The sequence below is a fragment of the Anabas testudineus genome, chromosome 12 (assembly GCF_900324465.2).
Source record: "Anabas testudineus chromosome 12, fAnaTes1.2, whole genome shotgun sequence".
Classification (NCBI taxonomy): domain Eukaryota; kingdom Metazoa; phylum Chordata; class Actinopteri; order Anabantiformes; family Anabantidae; genus Anabas; species Anabas testudineus.
This window is the reverse complement of record NC_046621.1, coordinates 17,533,110-17,553,743: the sequence shown is the minus strand read 5'-3', so window position 1 is coordinate 17,553,743 and position 20,634 is coordinate 17,533,110. Positions and strand designations below refer to the sequence as shown.

The window sequence follows — 20,634 nt, the reverse complement described above, 5'->3', positions numbered from 1 at the left end:
GAACAGAGAAAATGATTCACGCCACCACCAAGTATCTGTTGGCTAATAACATGAATGTCCAAGTCAAAGTCAAGATTCCCTCTCTGTCACATGTGATTGTTTTTGTAAGGTGAACTACATCCAGTTACAGTAAGAGGTTAAAACAGAATCAAACCATGTGGTGTTACATAGCTTAGCCACCAACTAGTTGTGGAAAGTAGGGGAGAACATGAACAGTTGAAATGCTTGTATCATTTTCTCCAGATTGGAGAATGAAAGGATGATGCTTTACTTATAGTACATATACTTAGTAGCTGCTTTACTGCTTGTGGAGAGATGAGAGCTGGGACAATAAGTCAATTAATGAATTAGTTTGAACTTTATGCAGAACAACTAGTTTTTATGCTAAGCTAGGCTAATTCTGATCCCAGCTCATTAGCGGACACAGATTGTATTTGTAATACCACAAATACATGTAATTTACCTTAATGTTGAACTTTTTCTTTAGATAAGCTAAATCTTTAATCCTTTGAACAAAGTAAATGGGTTACAATTATATGGTGTAGGTGAGATTTGACTCCAGAGCAGAAACCAGCTTTATGGACTGCCTACGACTGTTTCTAGTAATGAAGATGGGCAGAAGGGTTTCTGACAGTCTCAACATTTACCCACCTGCTTCATGGCAGCCTGCCTGATTATCACAGCCATATGCAACTCTACAAGGCTTGGCTACGATGGTTGTCATTTTCACATGCATAGTCACCTGGACCTCACCTTTACGTGAACCTTAGTCTAACATCTTAATTCTAATGGATCATTAGTTCCCCAAAACAAACTTAAGGGTACACATACAAACATTTCCTGAGGTTTGCAACCATATCTCATCAGTCTTCAACTTAAGTTTGCTCAGTTTTCAGATTAATGATGAAGAATATTTAATGCAAAAGACTAGTCAAATTATTTCTTATTGTTAACAAATCCCTCAAAGAAAGTAAAACCAAGAGTGATTTGGGTTTACTTACCATATGTGAATCATGAACCTTGTTTAGCTTGTTCCTCTGTACCACAGAGCTCCACAGTTATTTAAAAATGATTGAAAACGCATAACTGAGACACACCATTACTCTGGGCAGTAGTTTATTTAGACAGCCAAAACCAATGTTATCTCCATCAACTCACAGTAACCGTTGAGCAACCAAACAGAACTACCCCCCGACACTCTGTAACAACACCTCTATAAAACTAGGGCTGTACAAGAATTAGGCTTTTGAGGGTATGGTGAAGTATTTCACTTCTGTATTCTGTGTACGAATTTGTCTAAATATGTCAAAGCAGTTAGTTTCACAGATGGCATTTTGAAATCTATAGTTTGATGCTTTGATTCAAATCAGTAGACCAGTTTGTAAACTTTGTCCATTCTCCCTTTGGTTGGGTTTCCTTTCACATGTAAAAAAAATTCCAAGCGATCCAAAATGCACCACTACAAGTCATGTGTGACTAGTCTTATCTGCTCATGGCTAAAATTGATCTGGGGCGGCAACAAGTAAGTTCAGGAAAGTAAGCTCAGGAAAAAGATCCCATTCTGTGCTGGTGAGTATTCCTGTGAGGGAAAAAATTCTATGCGACATGGAACAACACACATTTGCCATTTGTCCATACTGTGGTGATAATCTCAGCAATATACCAAAAAATGTAAAATTAAGTTTGTTTGGACCTGTACTGACACCATATGAATAAGGAACCTCATCCAAACCTGAGTCAGCTTGCTGTGCTGAGACCTGCTAATAAACCACACCAAAGGGGAAAATGAACCAGAGGTCACATCTACTGGATAACTTGGAAAACATCCTAATGCTTGCTTTGTAGTTAGATTCAGTGCCCTCTAAAATGTGTTCTTCTTAGGAATGAACCACTGCACTACTCAATGTGTTCAATGACGTAAAACAAAAACTGAATCTATTTCAAAACCAGCTACATGTTCTGATGAAGACTGTGAAATGTGGCTGAAAGATCAGAAAACAAGCAAGCTGTGGATCCTAAGCTGAGACTACTTTCTCAAACAATATCAGCCATAAACTGTATAAATTATAGGCAGAATTCCCCCTCCACTACACAGAGTCAGAGCCACTGGTGACATCGTTACAGCTCCTGCTAAGTAAATTCAGCAACAGATAGTGCTTCATTGTTTTTCATACACAAAGTGTCGTGAAAACATCCTAAAATTGCTTCATTCAAATAAAAAGCTTCCAAAAGTCAGACAAACATCTTCTCTGAGTCTTTCTCTGTCCCAAAGACACCCCCCTCCCATGTGTCTCACTGAGTCCTCAGTGCTTTATATGGCTTTCAACAAGTGATCACTCGGTCACTCATTACTCCCTTTGACATCCACAGATACTCTGAGCAACAGAAACTGACTACATTCATAAGAATGCTTTTAAAGAACAAAGTAAAACAAAATCTATTGTATCTTAATGAGGGCTGCCCCTGTGCACTGACTGAAAGTGCACAGTTTGATGGTAAAAACTCAAATCTTTTGTTGCGAAAGCATTTCACATTTCCTTCGGCTATGCTGACAGAAAAAAAAAAGGGAACAGAGGGCAGTCATGGACTTAGCAGCACACCCCTAAATGCTCAAGGGAATACGATTGTCAACTCAAAACATTCTGGACACATACAAAGACAGACTGCAGTAATAAACCAATTCACCAGATTACAGAGATTTAGCCGGGTGGAAATAACATTCACCTAACTCCATTTTTTTTTTCTTTTCACCTACCTAGTGTATCTGCAGGGATCAGTTCTAGTCTACCCAACCGTCTGCTTTCTTTGTAAGCTGGAGGACTGCTTCAATATGAACTTACATTTCAAACTTAAATCAATGCTAATTTCAATTCAAACGTATTCTGCACAGAAGGCTGAGGGACACACTGGCTGCGTTTTAAGTGAGTTCAGCAGCAGACAACTATGAAAATTTGTGCTGGATGAACATACAGTCCAAAAACATCTGCAACTTTCTATTTATTAAGTTTTTCCAGCTTCTATACTTCTGAGTCATTTGAGAGACACAAAAATAAATAAATAGCATGGGCTGTGGCAGTAAGTAGAATAGATTTATTCACTGTTCTCTTTGGGATTCTCTTCAGTTCGACCATCACTTATGTCAGACACTTCTCTTTGGCTCTTCTGGTTTAAACTTCCAATTGAGTCTGAAGGTGACTGAATATCTTTGCTGACCTTCTCTTGAGTCTCATTGTGCACTGGCTCTCCATTAGCCTCCATATCCATCCCGTAGACCACCTTCTCTCCATTCAGAAGGTGAGTGTGCTCATCCATCTGGATCCCCTGGCCGTCCTCCACTTCCTCCAACTTGCGCAGGATGATTGGAAGCTTAGCATCCGCATTGGTATTCTCGAGCAGAGCGATATCGCTTTCCTCATAGCGCGGCAACGGGGCACCTTCCTCCTGCTTTTTTTGGAAGTTTAGACGTTTGGCCCGTCCACTGGCCCAAGCCTTCTCTAGGATCTGCTTCTCGGCCAGGCGGAGCTGAATGGCCACGCGAGAGTGCAGAGATAAATCAGGTTTTTCCAGCATGGAGCGGTCTTCCTGCAAGAGACCAGAAGGTTATCAGAAGACAAAAAAGACATGGTACAAATTTAACATTTACATTTAGTCATTTGGCAGATGCTTTTATCCAAAGCGACTTACAAGGGTAGGTAGGGTAAGCATAAGCAGGTTTGCCTAAGGACTCCTACTGGAGGTAGGACACAGCTGGGATTTGAACCCCAGTCTCCCACATGGAGGGTGGCAATGTTACCACTACACTAACCAGCTTCCAAATTTAACATTTAGTACCACCACTATTCCGAAAGGCTGCTGTGTACTCCTTACAGAAAGATGAACACCCCCACATGTACATGGGTAAATCTCCACAATGAGTTGTTGGTCGGTGGGCCGAAAGTGTGACTATCAAAAATTTTAACTGTTTGTGGATGTGCCCACCCAAAATGGCTCCTTGTTGATGATTGGCTAACTGGTCAGAGAGACTCCTGATTCAACTGCCTCTCGTTTTGCCCTTTGTGCCCTCTAAGAACAGCTTTTATTTTTCAATTTTTACTAAAAACTTAATACACTTAATAGAAACTTGTTCCTTTCACACTTAAAAAAGACCCTTAAGAGTTACAATAGATTTGCAATTAGAAATCTTAAATCACTGTTTTCAAAATTACTTAAATTCCTGCTGACAAACCTCTGAGGTGGTCTTGTACGTCTTAAGCAGGAGAGCGGCTCGGGTCTCTAGGAAAGTCCACAACTTGATCTCGTTCTCCCAGCTGACAGGGAACTCACTGTTGCCCAGGGTGAAGATCTTATTAATGGCATGATCTCCAAGCAGGTAGTCCTTCAGTTCCTCTGAAATCAAGACAAATTAGCATCTCTTCAATAAAAATCAAAGCCCAACTGCAAGAGATTCATTGTTGAGAAGTGGTACCATGGAAGGCAATGTTAATTTCATAAGGTACGTAATCCAACAGACAGTCAGTTAGTTTCATCTTGCTATTAAAAAAAGACACAAAAAATTTCACCCTCACGCTTGTTTCAGAGGTCTTTATGGGTTAAATGTTCTGTATTGATTTACTTAATAACAAACGAACCCTTGGAAATGCCTAAAATAGACCCAAAATAATCTAAAAGGCAGTCAACCTAAACAAACCCAACTGCAGAAAAAACACCACCACTGACAACAGCAGGATGCAAGATGCACTGGTACACGCCATCTCGTCCAGCGCAAACTCAAATGTAACACTACCCTCAATTTAAAAAAAAAGAAAAAAAAAAACTTGGATATGGGCACTACCATGATAGAATACATGGTATTTAACTGTACCATTATGGTAAGGCAATATTTTATTGCCATGGTACTGGGGCAGGATGTTATGTGGTAAGCGCTGTAGTTTTAAGTGTTTATCCTGTGGTTGTTTTGGGTGTTGGCGATCTCATCATCTCAGTTTTAAAAAGCTACTTTAGATCTCTCTGTGCTGCTAACCAACCACCACTGTCTGACTGAATCATGAACATGATATTTCTACAGATCAACATTTAAACTTCTGCCATAATGTGTAAAAAAGGTCACAGACATTTCAGACAGTCTTTATCCACCTCCTCTGATCTGAGGACTCTAACACAGCCTGGTTACATGAGAAGATGAAAGAGGAGAAGTGCAGCAACCCTTGTGTGAGCACTCTATTTCATCATGTCACATCTGTTAAGAAACGCTGACACACATACACGCATGTACAAGAAATGATACCCTACAAACACACACACACACACTCGCCAACATTGGGGTCGTTTGAAAAATTAACATGGCACAAAAAAAAAAAAAAAAGAGAATAATATATCATGCAGGGTTATGAAGATGAATCCTGTGACAGAGGAGGATGTGGCCTTGTGTGGTTGGGGATTTATGACGCTGGTGCCATTCGCCATACATGCCAATGAATATTGTAGAACCCCCCAGTGGATTGCTTCTTCCACACATCTGGTGGCCTGCCTTAATCAATTAAGTAGCTCAGGAATGGACAGGTCTTGCTCTTCCCTTCTCCTTCTACTCTGTTTCTTTCTTTCAGACGGTTGTACGGAGGAAGCAAGCAGTCACTTGATGAAAGTCTCAGTGGAGTGTGTACTACAAGGTTTGTGGCTTAGAGGCTCCACAGTGTGTCCTGTGGCTGGTAATATACAGTGTGTATGTGTGTGTGTGTGTGTGTTGCTGTATGTGTCAGTGACTTACCCTCTGTCATGCAGAAGACTCTGAGGAAGGCAAGGAGCTGGGCTGAAATGGGGGGTTCATTACAGTGCAGAGCAAAGACACAGGACCTAAAAACACAACAGCATACAGAGCAGCATGTAGTTATTAGACCATTCAAAAAAACAAGAAGAAAAATACTTGAATATGTATGTTTACATACATTGGCAAGAAAAACAAACCATTTGCAATTTTCAGTTTTTTTTTTTTTTTTTTGCATAAACTGGTCATGAAATGTGATCCAATTATCACCAAATACCAATAATTGCAATATTAATAAGCTGACAAAACACATACAGTCATGATCTTTAACATCTTTCTTAAAGGCATCAATTCAACATACAGAGAGGTGGTGTAAAAAGTAAGTGAAACACTAGGCTTCTAATGTCACTAAATGCCAACTGCCATCAGGTGTCACAAACCTGGAGTCCAATCAATGAAACAAAAAAGGAGGTGTGGTTTAGAGCTACCTTGACATATAAAAACATATTTTTGTATTAGCTCAAACTCTTAAAGAAATCAGCACAGTCATATTTCTGTGCACACTCCATTTGGGACCAAGGCAACAAAAAAGATAAATCTTAGGTTAGATCATTTGTTTGATGGAAGACAAAAGTAAACGCAAAAAAATAAAAATTGTATAGTTAAATACAATGCCTAAAATTAATTACCGCTTTTTATTGTTTTATTTTGTAATTCTGTGTTTTGTAATGGCTGTTATTGATGTTGCTTTTTGACAACTTTGGGAAACAGGGATGAAATGATGAAGTTTTAACAACACAAATAATAATGTGAAATTCATTTCATACACACAAATAAGCCTGATTCTATAACACAAAGTACCAAATGCATTGTACAAGCAAAGAAATCGCCTCTGCGCGCAGGTCAGATTTAATTTTGGTCTTGGTATCTCTCTCAACACGGTGTACATCTTCGTGTTACAGTTTGAAGTGTTGCTCAGCATTGTGAAATCCAGTGGCACAATGGAAAAAACTATGAAACAAGTGCCATCAGGACTCTGCTCAAAAATCTGCTCCACATCATAAGATTACACACTGAGCTAATTTTAGAGAGGACAATATTTTCCTCTTGCTTGAGCTAAGTGATCGATGTGGCGACGGGTCGAGATTATTACACCACACAAATGCGTTACAGGCGCCTTCACGCTCAACCTATTAAATGATCCCTCTGTCCGTTCCTTCAGCGGCAGAGCAACCAGCTCACAGAAGTTAACTCTTTAAAGGCTGCTGGGAGATGAACTAGAAGAAAAAGTCCCAATTACACATTTGTAAATGAACAGTGAAAAGTGCTCACTTATTTCCACTTATCAGGAAGAAATGCGGTAAAAGAAAAGGAGGAGGAAGTGAAATGATAGCAGCCACTGAACGCAAAGCTGTTTCCTTTGAAAATGATCTACGAGCATATCTGTCAGTTTAATAGAGCACCCCGGCAACAACGGGGATTGTTTCATTTAATTTCCACTGTTGAGATTTAGACTGTCATCAATAAGAGATTAAAAAGCGCCTGATTAAAAATGCCGAGCAGAGAATGCTGCATAAAATTAAGAGGCTAATGATAAAATGATTAAGCTTCTTGGTGATGAAAGTGGTGGGGTGGATGGTAAATTGATAGTTGGTGGGGAGGGAGTACCAAAAAAAAAGAAAAAGAAAAAACCTGCTGAAACATTTATGCTATGTTTTAATTACGTCAAAGTGGTGCCTAATTGGTTGAAATAGCTATCATTGGAAGACAAAGTGCATCGAGGCTATATGAAGGTTACATGGAGTTAGACCCATATTAAAGACTAAGAGTAAAATGCTTCAGGCTGCAGATTCTGTCACTTATAAAAGTAGATATTGTGTCTGTTTGATATGTAGGGATGTCCCAGTCAAGTATTTTTACAATACAGCACACAGTTGTAGTGCAAAATCCCATTTATACTGGTTAAGTAACAGTAGTAGAGAAAAATTACAGAGAGATCTGCAATTATTTTAGGTGACACTGATCATTTCTAATATACCCAGTATCAGCGTAATAAAGGGAAAGAAGAGGCACATGCTTAAAATAAAGTAGTGTGACAAAGTGTCAATGGACATACGCTGGGATGCCAGCTCGTGCGAGCACTTCGGCCTTCATGGCGTACAGGCGTTCGCTCTTACTGACGCCCAGCTTAATCTTTACTCGGTCGTGGCTGTTGTCCTGGAAGAAGAAGCCGTTGTGAATGACGAACTCGGCATTGGACCGCGTGCCATAGAAGATGTAGATCTGCAGGAAGGACAGATGAATTGTAAATATCAGTAAAACAATCTATTCTTCCATTATTTACACCAGTATTTGTAATTTACGGGGTTACACAGAGCTTAATTGTGACTCCAGCACTAATTTAATGAAATCAGCTGGGCTAAGAGTTTGAAAATTTATATTTATGGCAAACTACAGACACAGTAAAAAAAACATACACTGTAAGAAAACAAATAAGGGAAAAAAGTAATGGAGCATTTAAGATTACCAAAAGTCACTTTAAAGTTTGTAGTGTGTCCTTTGAGAGGAGAAATAAGCACAGAGGAGAGGAGACTCATCCACAGGCCCAACACTGAAAACAGATCAGCTCACTGTCCCTTTGAATCTTCTCCAAACATTTCTTCTGTAAAGTCAGCGAGGCGAAGAAGGACTGCATGTGTGCCTCTCTTTCTCCCCCATGCTTTTATCCGCTCTTTTTTACTTAGCTGTTCACATCAGTAGCACTGATAATACATGTATGTGTGTGTGTGTGTGTGTGTGTGTAAGGAGAGTGAACCTCTCTTGACCTGTTCATTCTCCTTGTAGTCCTGCAGTGCTACACATTCACACCGATCATCCTCCAGGTTATAGCCAGTGGTGATCTGAAGATACACACAACGCTTTTCATTAAATTCACCTTATACCAGTGCTCAAGAAACATGCTAATGTTTAGGAGAATAGGTTTCTGGCATTCAGAATGTGAGATCAAGATTTTACCAATCCATTGGTGTGGTTACACATGTCCCAGAGGGGAATGAGGGCCAGAGTCACTCTGCTGCCGTCCTCAGTGGGGATCTGGTTCTGACGTGTCATCACTGATGACACTGACCACCTGTCAGACAAACCACTTACTGAGCCTTAACTGCACCTTAACATACAACAACAACATCCAACTACACTCACTGACCACTTTATTAGGTATCACTTTATTTACATTAAGAAGAAAAAAGAAAAACCGTATGATTGCCCAGTATGACCTCAATATTGAACATACAGTAAAATGATTCCCTTTCTGACAGGTTCAAGTAAAAACTGGGAAACTATAACTTGTATAAATGTAGAAATCATGGCAGAGTTGCTCTATTGAATAGCATTAGATTGTAGAGGTGTACCTCATAAAGTGGCCAGTGGGTGTAAATGTGGGGTAAAGTTTACTTCTCATTGACATTCTAAAAGTACATAAAACCTTTAAGTTGTTCTTGTCTCTGACTTGCAGAAGTGATGGATGTTTACAACACATAGTTTGGGTAAGAATTAGGCCATTACCTTTAACCCTAACAACAAAGACCAGAATTTTAACCCTGAGTTGGTATATAGTAGTTGTCATAAAATAAAATGTGTCCACGTAAACATATAAAGATATGCATACTGACCTGTAGTCATCAAATGTGAAGCTGTCCTTCAGGGGCAGTTTACTGGCAGCAGGATGAGTCTGGGGGAATGAATGAGGAGAAAAAGGAAGAAAGGAGGAGAAAAAAAACACACACAAATCAGTATGAAGAATTTCATTATGCAGGTATGCTGGAGGAAGCCCGCCTGACAGGAACGCCTAACAAGAAGGACTGGGAGAGAGGGCCACCGCTGGGGCGGGCGTGTATGTGTGTGTGTGTGTGTGTGTGTGTGTGTGTGTGTGGTCCATTAGAGCAGTGTGACACTGCCCTGCCCGCCCCCCAAAATCATACATCACTGTCAACTTAATTTGTTGTGGCCAGCAGCCGTCATAAATCTGCCTCATCAATTTGGCCCTGAAACAGGGTGTGTGTGTGTGTCTGCGTGACCGCTGATGCCACCGTTTCTCCATTTAAAGTCGCAGCCGTCGCCTACCACAGCCATTTACAAAGAGTCTTGAGCTTCAGCAGGAGACACAGAGCGAGAGAGAATCTGAATTTACAAAACCCTTGATATACTCAGTCGTGTTTCTTCCAACAAAATCATCTATACTGACAACCTTCACAAAATACAATTCAGCAAAGTAGAGGCCTCCCTCATTAGTGGAGTATAGTGCATTTCTGTAACACCACATGGGGGCCAAGCTGTCCTGATTGGTCATTATCCTGGAGTACCAGCAATGTTTAGCTTTTAAATATTCTGATCCCTACAGTGTCTGAGGAGAAACATTTAACTTTGAGAGGGATTCCCCAAACTCTGCAACAACAGACACAGTTAACCTCACATATTCCAGGAAGGGGCGGGCAGCACAACAGGAAAACCATATCTACTGCAAATCCTCAGCATCTAAATCCAGGTAAGATGCTATTAACAAATGAATTGAGCTTTTCCAGTCAGTACACAATTTCAGCAAAAAGATGCATGGTAGAACAAGATTCAAGATTCCACCAAGTGTTTCTTAACTGTCCACATGATTTTCTTTAAAAGTCAGTGCAGTGACATTATTGACAGTGCAGTACATTTTTTTGTACATCAAAAAATCTAGAATGCCCACTTTACTTCCTGTTCTGGAAGTTAATTTAAATTAAAAGAAAAAAAAAAAGAAAATCTGTGCCAGTAAAACACTCTCCCACTTCAGATAGTGGGAACATCTCCCAGGTAAAACCTGAGTTATGTCACCCACGCCTCTCTCTAGGTGGCTGATCTTCATTTTGTCAAACCAAAGAGCTCTTTGAGGGTTCTACAGAGAATGACATTGTCATATAAAGATATTATCATTTACATTTTTATTTAGGATTATTATGTATAACTTTATGCAGTAATGTAAAGCCAGCAACAAGCCTCAAGAATCTGACCGTAATTATACTTTTCCAGACTGAACCAGATTGTTTTTAACTTGAACTACCAGCTGGGTATCCAGATTTAATGCTGTGACTTGAATATATGTCACGCATGAAAGGCACAAGCTGCAGTTAGAGGTACGTTTAGGCTGAGTTCAGGGTTGGCGTTTAGTCTTTTCATTGTGATAGTTAAGGTTAGGGAATGAACTATGTCCTCACAAAAATAGATCTACAAACGTGTGTGTGTTAATATAGAGTTCAGGAGTGACACTGATTCATCCCTACAGGTGAGTGTGGAAGATCACGCTCGTCTCTCTCACACACACACGCACGAGAACCAGAAACAATTATCTTTGCTCTACTTGATTCTCTCCAACCACAGGAGGAAGAGGAGGAGGAGAGAGGTGAGAGGTGGGGGTTACAGATGTGGAGGTCCAGATTATCAAAGTGCCTTCTTGTTTCCTACATCCCACCTCTTGTATATACTCGGAATGAAAAACTTGCCTACTGAAGTAAATATGATTTTTAGGAAACACCGTTTTATAGTTTTGCACAACAGCCAGCTGGATTGAGAACAGAGATATGGTGGTGGGCTGAGGATGGTGAGTTTGGTCTGTCTTTCGAGCATATCAAGGTGTAAACAACTGCTACCTAGGCTGCCATTTAACCATTTCTACAAAACAGTTTCAAAATCTATAGTCTAAACCACACTGGATGCCTTTTATGGTGAAAACTATTCATTTTTCAAGTGGAGTATGTGTTTTTATCTTAATTAGTGAAGTGTATTTGTTATAATATGGTCCAGTATGCATACATTTTGCCAGCTTCGGAATCAGACAGGTGAAAAGGGGGAAAGAGATCACAGTAGCCACCACAATGGTGACTTATGCTTGTGATGTGTGCGGGTGAGAGTGCAAACATGCCCCAAGTTCTACCAGTGACTCCCGCCAAGGTGACAAGTGGGACCACTTTTTTATATCCAACAATCCAACAACAGTTTGTGTCCAAGCGGATATTGACCTAGTATAAAATTTCATTAAATATGTGCATGACACATACAAGTAACAGCTTCCTCCTACTTAATCTGACAACATTTTTTCACAAGCTTCTTGGTTCAGATACTGGAAGTTTATAGGCTTTAATTTATTGATTTAACTGATTCTGAAACTGACATGATGGAAACCTCTCGAGTGAAGACATATCACTCTGCTGGATTTTCTGCAACAACAGTATCTCTCATTCAACATTCAGAAATGAAAGAATTTTACTTCATTTTAGTTTGTTTTAGCCAAATCCAGTGTTTGATCATTTATTCAGATCAATGCTGATGCCCATCCTTGGGATGGGTTTGGTAAATCTTGCAAGTAGTCACTGACTTTAACTGATTCACCAAAACTCTCATCTTAAAAGTAATTTATGTGTTGTACAGTGCACATGTGTCAGTCACTGAAGTATCTGTTAGATCAGGGTTATTGTCCCCCCTCAGTACAGCTCTCGTTTATAGTTTGCTGTTGCATTCCTCTGCACATGAATAACTTCTCTGCTCACCAACAGCATGCCCGCAGGCTGCAGTGGCCACCTCAACCAAGACTCAAGTTTAAAAAGAGCTTGCAAATTTTCCAGACCACCTCCGTGCTCATTCCAGTGCTTCATTTGGACAGAATGGGGTTACACCTGATGTGGTAACACCTGTAAAAGGAACAGTTTATGGGTATACTTGCCAAATCACCTCACTAATAGCCAAGCTTGTTTCTGTCAGTAGGCTAACAAAGTGCTTCTTACTGCGGCTGGATAGTCGGGATTGCTGTCCTCCATGCAGGAGACCGGGGTTCGAATCCCAGCTGTGGCATACCTCCAGTAGGGGTCCATAGACAAAACCTACTTACCCTGCCTTGCACCTTGTAAGTCGCTTTAAAAGCGTCTGCCAAATGACTACATGTAAACATGAATATAAATGTACTGATTAATCTTACCTGACTGATGGCTAACAACAACAACAACACAGAGAAGTCCAGAGAGACACAGATAGAGACACAGAGAGGTTTTTGAGGAAGGTACATTTAGGTCAATTCAATTCAAAGCCAATGTGACAAGCTAATTTTCCAGTGCGGTCATCTGAGGAGGAGGAGAGAGGGGGAGGAAGGAGATGGGGACAGAGCAAGGGCTACATGAGCAGAAAGGTGTGTGCGTCCAAATGTCTTTCTATAGTTGTATTAGCTACAGCGTGATCCATTCATTGTGAAGACATTTTGTCCAGCTCACACGTCTGTGTGACCATAGGTGAGAAATGAGAAAAGTGTCCACTTTACTTGTAGTGCGGAGTCCCTCTCTTTAATCAGGCATCAGCACAAAGACTATACCAACATATGAGTTGCTTTACTCTTTTCAGATTCAGAGTCAACAGTTAATACGCATACCCATGATCGCACGCTTGTATAAAAATACGTCAAAACATTTAATCCTATCAATTCCCAAATGAACGCTGTAAGTCATTGGTTGGCCATTTGTAGTCTGTAGATAAAACACCAAAACATATACAATGCACAGCATTAGAGCCCTGAAACAGTAAAGGCTCAGTGTCTAAAGCAGCAACAGCACTGGGATTCTTTACTGATATTAAACCATTTCAAACACAACACCCCCACCTAGTGGAGTCTATTGGACCTGCACTGTAGTGTTATGCTCAAAGAGCAATAAGTGGTTACTCCGAATGTGAGAATTAGTTAAAGTTGACATATAAAATATTTTATATTCCGTGAAACTGGTTTAAAAAAGTAATCTTTATGCCACTTATTATAGCATACTGTAAATCATCATTTAATAAATATTCCTAACAGAAAGAGAGTCTTCTATTCATGGTTCTTTGACTGAAGTCGAGTCTGAATTCAGACCGGACAACTGTGGTGAGCTCATTAAAGCTGAGATGGCTCAAAAATAATGGGACATTAGCATATTGTCAGATCACTATCCTGCTATCTGCTGCCTGAGCCTGTGGGGCACTTCAAGTGAAAGTCAACATGAAAACTAAGTCGAATGATTTTTTTGTTGAAAATAATTATTTCTATTACGATTGTTTAGCCAAAAGATAGGCTTATGTGACCGAACCCTACCCAAACCTGAACATGATTTCTAAATTTCTGTCCGAGCCCAACCAGAAGCCTCACGGTCCAATGTGGTGCCCTTGGGTTTTGGTTAGCCATCTTAAATGAGTTTGGGCCCAGAGAAGGGAATTTCTGGATATTATTTATACTGTACTCTACAATTTTCAGAGGTGTTCCTGAGTCCATGCAGTGATTTCACTATAGCACCATGACTGTACTTAATGCTGCCTGAGGACCTAAGGAGGTATTCCAGAAAGTAGGTTTAGTGAAAACTGAAACTCAGACTTTTCAGTTCCAGAAACAGGGGTCACTTAAAATCTGAGGCAGTTGCCATGGTAACTGTTGATTTTTTGAATTTCTGTCTGTCTCCTCCCCTCCTGCTGAGTCTGAGAAGTGGTCTGACAAACCCTTCACCTCGTCATTAATAGACTGTACATGGTAGTGCATTAACCATCAGATATTTACATCAGCATATAAAATTTAATTAAAATTTGAATACACATTGTGAATTCTTCCTTATTATACTATACTGAATGTGCACCAGTGTGTTCTTTATTGGCCTTTTTCACTGTTGATGTGACCTTAAGATAAACAGGCTTTAAAGGCACACATTCATATTTCCAACTCTACTGAAGTAGAATAGCAGCACTGCCCCTTATTTACTGTTGGCATGGTGAAACATTTTAATGTCGTTCAATTGATTCGTTTTTATTTTATATTCATCATGAGCAAGCTTAACTGAGTGACCACACCTAAAGTTGATTGAACTAACCCTGATCAGACTTTCTGGAACCAACAGTGTGTGAACCTCAGGTAAAAGTTTAGACTTTGTGAAACCTACTTGCTGGAATACCCCACTAAAGATCATTCAGTATTGATTTTCAACTCACCATTTTCTTTGCCACTTGAAGGTGAGAAACATTATTCTTCAGTTGCTAAGCCATTTTGCCCACCCTTTCTTTGACGAAGTGGAGAACTGCACTCTATCCTCATTTATACCAAATCATGATACTGACTTGTTACCAGTTATCTTAAGAAGAAGGGAGATGTTCCACCAAGTGTTTTTAGCATTCCACAACCTGCCAAGTCCAACATTTTTGAAATGTTTTTAATTACAAAAATGGCACTGTAGGACAACTATTAGCATTATCGCCACATGGTACTGGCTCAGCTCGATTAACTATTGGTAACGTGGTTGTCCACTCCATCTGTGTAGCTGGACGCCACAGTGATGGCTCATAAAACTGCTATGAATTGCCGTAAAAAGTATTGCAGTTTTTCTTTCAACTTATGGACATGACTGCATTACAGTATGTGTATACATGTGTTAAATGTATCTGCCTACCTGTACCAGTTTGTAAAAGTAGGCGTACTGGCGTGCAGTGTTTTTGTATTGGTTCAGAACATCCTGCACTGCCTGTGTGCCGAGCAGCAGTTGCACCTCTTCCTGCTGGTAGTACAGTGGTGTGTCGTATTCCTGAGGAAGGCTGCGGATGTATGGCAGCCAGAACGAAGCAGAGTTAGCCCGTTCACACAGCAGATGGAGGGCCAGCGTCACGTTGCCCATGGCCTGCAGGATCCGGTCCTGGCTGTACAGAGAACCTGAGACAGGGGATAGTGTCAGTTACAAAACAACACTGCTTTGAACAGACTGAAACCCTTGTGTCACTGTGCAGTGGTGTAATGGATTTGATGCACTAAAGTCTGGCACTGATTTGGTAATTTACAGTGTGTCATGTAGTAACTTGTAAACCAGAATTTACACAGAGTGGCCAAACGTAAAGTACATTTTCTTATATAGACTATGTTTCTCATTACTGCGATTTACTAATGTCTAAAGTCATTATCTCATCATCTTACCCAGGACAGAGTTCTGAGCTGATTCCACTGTCATCAGCATCTTCCTAGGAATCCACAGGAACAGTTCCTCCGCCTTCAAACACACACACACACAGAAAAACACACACACACACACACACACACACACACACACACACACACACACACACACACACACACACAGCGCAACTATTATGCTGTAACAGGTTCTCCTTTTATTTGTTTTAAGCCAACCAGAGCTAGAAAATTCACATTTTTGAACATTTACCAGAAGAGATGGATGGAAAGTACATCAATTACACTCTTCACTATTTTAACATCTACTATCAACACAGGAGCATCTACTGGCTATTTTCTGATAAATGGTTACACCTTTATACTACCGTAGGTCCAGCCAATGACAGGAACAGCCTGACAGTCTGAAACTAAATGTTATTCAAGCCCCATAGAACAGAGAGATAAGAGATACAAGCTACAGTAGCTTTGGTTACGCAGACTGTTTATGGCATTTATCAACAGTAAAGAAAACATTTTAATTTATATAAGTTTGATATTGATATAACATCAAAACTGAACAGAATTGTTGCCACTGGGTTAAGCTCACCTTGATGTCTCTGGTGGCCTGCAGACCGAAGCCCTCTGAACCAAAGTTGGCTATGGTGAAGCCATCACATGAAGCCCCATTTTCCTGAGCCCAGGACATCAGCTCTGGGAAGTAGTCCTCTCTGGTGCCTTCAAACACTACTGACATACCTGAACATGCACAATAAGCAGAAATCAACCATTCATTTCTACATGTTTTAACACATAGATGCACAAGCTACATAGAAACGGGCGACTGTTGAGTGGTATCCAGGTAATTTAATTTGTATTACTTTAAAAGTGAAAAGTTTTGTCTGTGTATGTGCACAAATGCCCTCACCTTTCTGTTTCTTACGGATCTTCTCCACCAAGCCTCTGATCTGGATGTACTCTTCCCACTCTTTACCAGCAGAGGGTGCTGCACTACTGCATTCTGGGAAAACACAAGCCGACTATTTACACCTCTCTGTAACTTAACCACACAGCAGGACACACCAGAAGCATGACCTGTAAACCTGAAACCAGCAAAATAATAAAGAGCAAAACAAGAGCAAATCATGTTGACACAGACTGTCCCTGTGGATATGGGCAAATAATGTTCCACTTACGGCAACAGACACATAGGTGCAGAAACTGCAAGACGCTGTAATGGTGCAGGCGTGCACCAGGAGATAAATTCCCAATCAAATATGCTCCATCTTCTAAATAAAATGTAAATGTACTTGAAGTTGTTTCTGTCTCCTCTAGTCGTGTGTATGAGTTTCTTGTTTGTGGGGCTAACCACTAATTCTCCAGGGGGTGGCATTCAGAAGAAGAGGCCTGTTTCCATTTGGGTTTTACCCAAGTACTGTTACACCACCTACCTTCTGAGTCTGCACTCAGAATTTAAAAATGCTACTAAACCAAGTGGGCGGAAGAGCAGGAAAATCATTGAAATACAATCCAAGACAACATGTTGGAGTAAGAGATCCATTACTGATTGGCTGAAGAAAACCTCTTGCCAGAAGAAACTGCAGTGCAGTGCAGCAAGAGTTGACTCTATTTTGTCATCACTGGATGTGCCAACACATTGACCTCAGTGAGACAAATGAGGAAGATAATATCAGTCTATAAAGAGGGAGGAAATGTAAGAATGATTTGTCCTTCTGTACCGGATCATACAATCATTAGTGTTTAGCACTGAAGCCTTTTTAGTATGTGCAATAAAAAAAATCTCACATGGAAAATTGAGTTAGAAGTGTGTTTTGTAGAACAAATTAATTTTAAATGAGAAAATCTGTTTTATTCAACAGTCCATTATATGCTTCAAAACAAACTGTGCATATGTCAACAATCATGTAAATTAGCATCTAGGCATCAGTGTTAACAATGGACTGTGACAAAAGTGTTGTTTCTAGGAGACAATGACAGGGGACTAAGTATATAAATATATAAAAAAAAAAAACTTACTCTGCAGCAGTTCAGAGATGAGGTTCATCATCTCTTTGGGGGAAACCACAGCGCTGGCTCCTGAGCCTGATTTCTGAGTCTTTACTCGACTCTTCTTTCCCATGGTGCTGGCTGGACAACTGGGCTGAGGGGACAAACCACGTTGCGTTAGTATTTCACCCCTTCACTTACCATAAGCAAAAGCTCTGCATGAAGTTGATTCTAGTACACCAACATCTTAGCATTCTATGCTGGCCATCAGCGTTCCTGCTCTGTATGAATTGGCACCTGTCAATTAGCATTAAAAAAGATCAATTGACCGCTAGCTTGCAGCATTATCTTAAAGAAAGTCATGGGGTAAAACAAAATACAAAAGTAGAGGACTTGCAAAAAATATTCAATGTTTCACAAATATTGCCTTATTGGATATAAATACTTAATGTTGTATAAAAAGTATCCTTTTGTGTTCTGTCTGCCAGGGTCACATGTTGGTGATTGTCAATCCAGCTATATACAGTAGCTTAGTATCACTAATCTCTAGTCCCTATCCTTAAAGGCTCAACTTGGATCGATCCTCTAAACAGGAAAAATTAGATGGAGGCTCAGAAAGAAAACTAGTGGATGGATCCCTCTTCCAGCACAGACAGACTTTAAATAGATTTTGATTGTATTTTATTAGCAGCATAATAGACTTACTTATTGTTTAAGGTTAGGGTGTCTCATTAAAAATAAATAAATAAATCACATTTTACACAGCTCTTGTAGTACCTTACTGTAATGTAAACCTTTTCAATCTATGTGCAGAGGTTTGAAGTTAAAAATCATCTGAGATTTCTGCTTCTGCTTCAGTTTAGCTGAGTGGGATTTCATTATGGTGCTTTAAAGATTTCAATTAAAAACAATAACTTTGTGATGTCATTGCTCTTTGTAATCTGATCTACAAACTCACTGTTAACCGTCACTGCAACTACTTTCAACCAAATATATATTGTCACTCGTAACTTTAGTATTTTCAGTCAATTAATAATTTCTTTGCCTACACCTCATTTTTGAACAAGTTGACACACTTGTGGCTTTGCTTTGTGAAAACTGTGAAATTGCATTCCTGAACATCACTACCACAGTAGTCTGTGTTAGATCACGTGTTTGGTCTTAGTCTGACATTTCATTATAAAGAGTATGGTACTGTGTTAGTCTGACACCAGCAAAATGAGAGATTTAAAATGACCAGGTGTCAGTGTCCACTTTACATGGACCAAGTTAATTCCCTACAGGCATGTGCTAATGCTAATATGAATGCCTCCTCCCTGTCCAGCTGCTCACCCCACTCTCTCTGCGTCACTCAGCCAAACACACACACACACACCATTTCACAATCCAGACAGTTTACCAAAGCAGAGGAAGTGGATGAGGCCATTTTTGGCAGTTGAGGCACCTTACTGACTAACGTCACACTACTACCACACAGCCAAAGTGTGTGTGTGTGTGTGTGTGTGTGTGTGTGTGTGTGTGTGTGTGTGTGTGTGTGTGTGTCTCACATGCAGCTGCTCAGTGATATTCAGCAGGAGTTCTTACTGTGGTCCGAATCCAATCACTTACAAGAAGAACATAGTTGCAGGCATTTTATTAATGCTGATGAACTTGTTTGGTCAAAAGTACACAAACACAGCTGCCAGTCCACAGTGGATCTTTGTGATTTAACCCTCTACGTGTTACAATCAAAGCTGACGCGGCCATCTCACTTGATGTATTATTAACATATAAAGTTGTGAAAATTAGCATTTTAGAACACAGTTCTACCGCCAGCAGTTAACAGAAGATCATGATCAAAGATGTGGAGTTGCTTTTCTGTCCACATGATGAGTTGAAATCTTATATTGCCTCTCTTTTAGCTCTAACAGCCTCAGGGGAAGAATCTGGCTTTGAGTTTGTATGGAGTATTGATTGTTGCAGTTGTAACCCATCTTTATCCAAATATCTGCTGAACAGCAGCTTAAGAAAAACACTTACATATGTAGTAAGGCTTGATTTAGTTAGGAACACTATATTATAAAATGTGCACTTACTGGCTGCGTTATCACTCCTGGAAATGACGCGAAATTCAAGAAATCACTAGTAACACACTGGTGAACATGCGGTTTTGAAAACAACCACAGATGAGCTGCAGAACCAACTCCTCTAAAGCCTGCAAAATCGGTAACGTGCAATGCAGAAATTAACATTAGCGTTAGTCCTTAAAACTGCAGGTATCTCTGATCGAAGTTCAGCAAACAAACGTTGTGCATCCACTTCCAGCTCCTCTCTGGCATGCTCTTACTTGTAGCTGCATGTCTGAACACTACAACAGTGGTGTCGGGGTTTATTTTAAAAAGTACCACTGAAGAAGAAATGTTAACAAGCAGAGTGAGTCCTGCAAGATGACAGTCAGGTAACGCTGGTAGTTAGTCTCTGCTCTTTTCAGCCTCTACTACTAGGCCAGGAGCTGGCTTCCTACCACCGAGGACTCACGCCCATCCTACCGCAGCCGGGGCAGGGTGGCGGACGGAGCTCATTCATCTACACTAGCTACATTGACTAACACGCTAGCGGGCTAGCTGTTAGCTGCTAAGCTGTCAAGTGATACAGGATCAGCCTGAGTTTTAGAAGGCGCTTATCCACTAGCCTGGCTGGTTAGCTAACCCTTTCAGCGAAAATACACCGTGTCCGGCACATACGCATGTGCCTATAAAACAACAATGACTTAAAACTTTAATAAACGTAACTATAGTCATTTTCCTCTGTTCACTCATACCTTATTAAGTGACAGCAGCAGTTCCTCTGTTCCTGCACTGAAACCAACCTTGACTAGGTCGCACGTGATTGGTGTAACCGTGTGCTACGCCCATGGAAACAACAC

At 40.3% G+C, this 20,634-nt stretch overlaps 1 protein-coding gene across 4 annotated transcripts; it reads right to left on the bottom strand.

Annotated features, from left to right (window-relative positions):
• Nucleotides 1-1,102: 1,102 nt before the first annotated feature.
• On the bottom strand, nucleotides 1,103-20,607 carry setd3 (SET domain containing 3, actin histidine methyltransferase). Of its 4 annotated transcripts, none has more exons than XM_026354385.1 (14): nucleotides 20,530-20,565; nucleotides 19,277-19,332; nucleotides 17,760-17,883; nucleotides 16,651-16,743; nucleotides 16,333-16,481; nucleotides 15,750-15,822; nucleotides 15,235-15,491; nucleotides 9,433-9,491; nucleotides 8,777-8,891; nucleotides 8,587-8,661; nucleotides 7,878-8,044; nucleotides 5,765-5,850; nucleotides 4,226-4,386; nucleotides 1,103-3,582 (listed from the first exon to the last, which is right to left on the bottom strand). In XM_026354385.1, exons 3-14 carry the CDS (start codon nucleotides 17,860-17,862, stop codon nucleotides 3,091-3,093), a joined length of 1,830 nt encoding a protein of 609 aa, XP_026210170.1. In that variant the 5' UTR covers nucleotides 17,863-17,883; nucleotides 19,277-19,332; nucleotides 20,530-20,565; the 3' UTR covers nucleotides 1,103-3,090. The 4 variants fall into 4 exon arrangements, with proteins under 4 accessions (XP_026210170.1, XP_026210171.1, XP_026210169.1 ...); XM_026354386.1 differs by lacking the exon at nucleotides 20,530-20,565 and adding an exon at nucleotides 19,805-20,518; XM_026354384.1 differs by lacking the exon at nucleotides 19,277-19,332 and having other exon boundaries at nucleotides 20,530-20,607.
• Between the last annotated feature and the right edge of the window lie 27 nt (nucleotides 20,608-20,634).

Excerpts from the sequence above, each read along its gene's own strand:
- setd3 (XM_026354382.1), bottom strand. The coding sequence starts at position 19,960 with ATGTTAATTTCTGCATTGCACGTTACCGATTTTGCAGGCTTTAGAGGA. Across the intron at positions 16,744-17,759 it reads CATCTCTGAACTGCTGCAGA|AATGCAGTAGTGCAGCACCC; the intron begins GTAAGTTTTTTT and ends GTGTTTTCCCAG. Across the intron at positions 3,583-4,225 it reads CGTACAAGACCACCTCAGAG|GAAGACCGCTCCATGCTGGA; the intron begins GTTTGTCAGCAG and ends GGTCTCTTGCAG.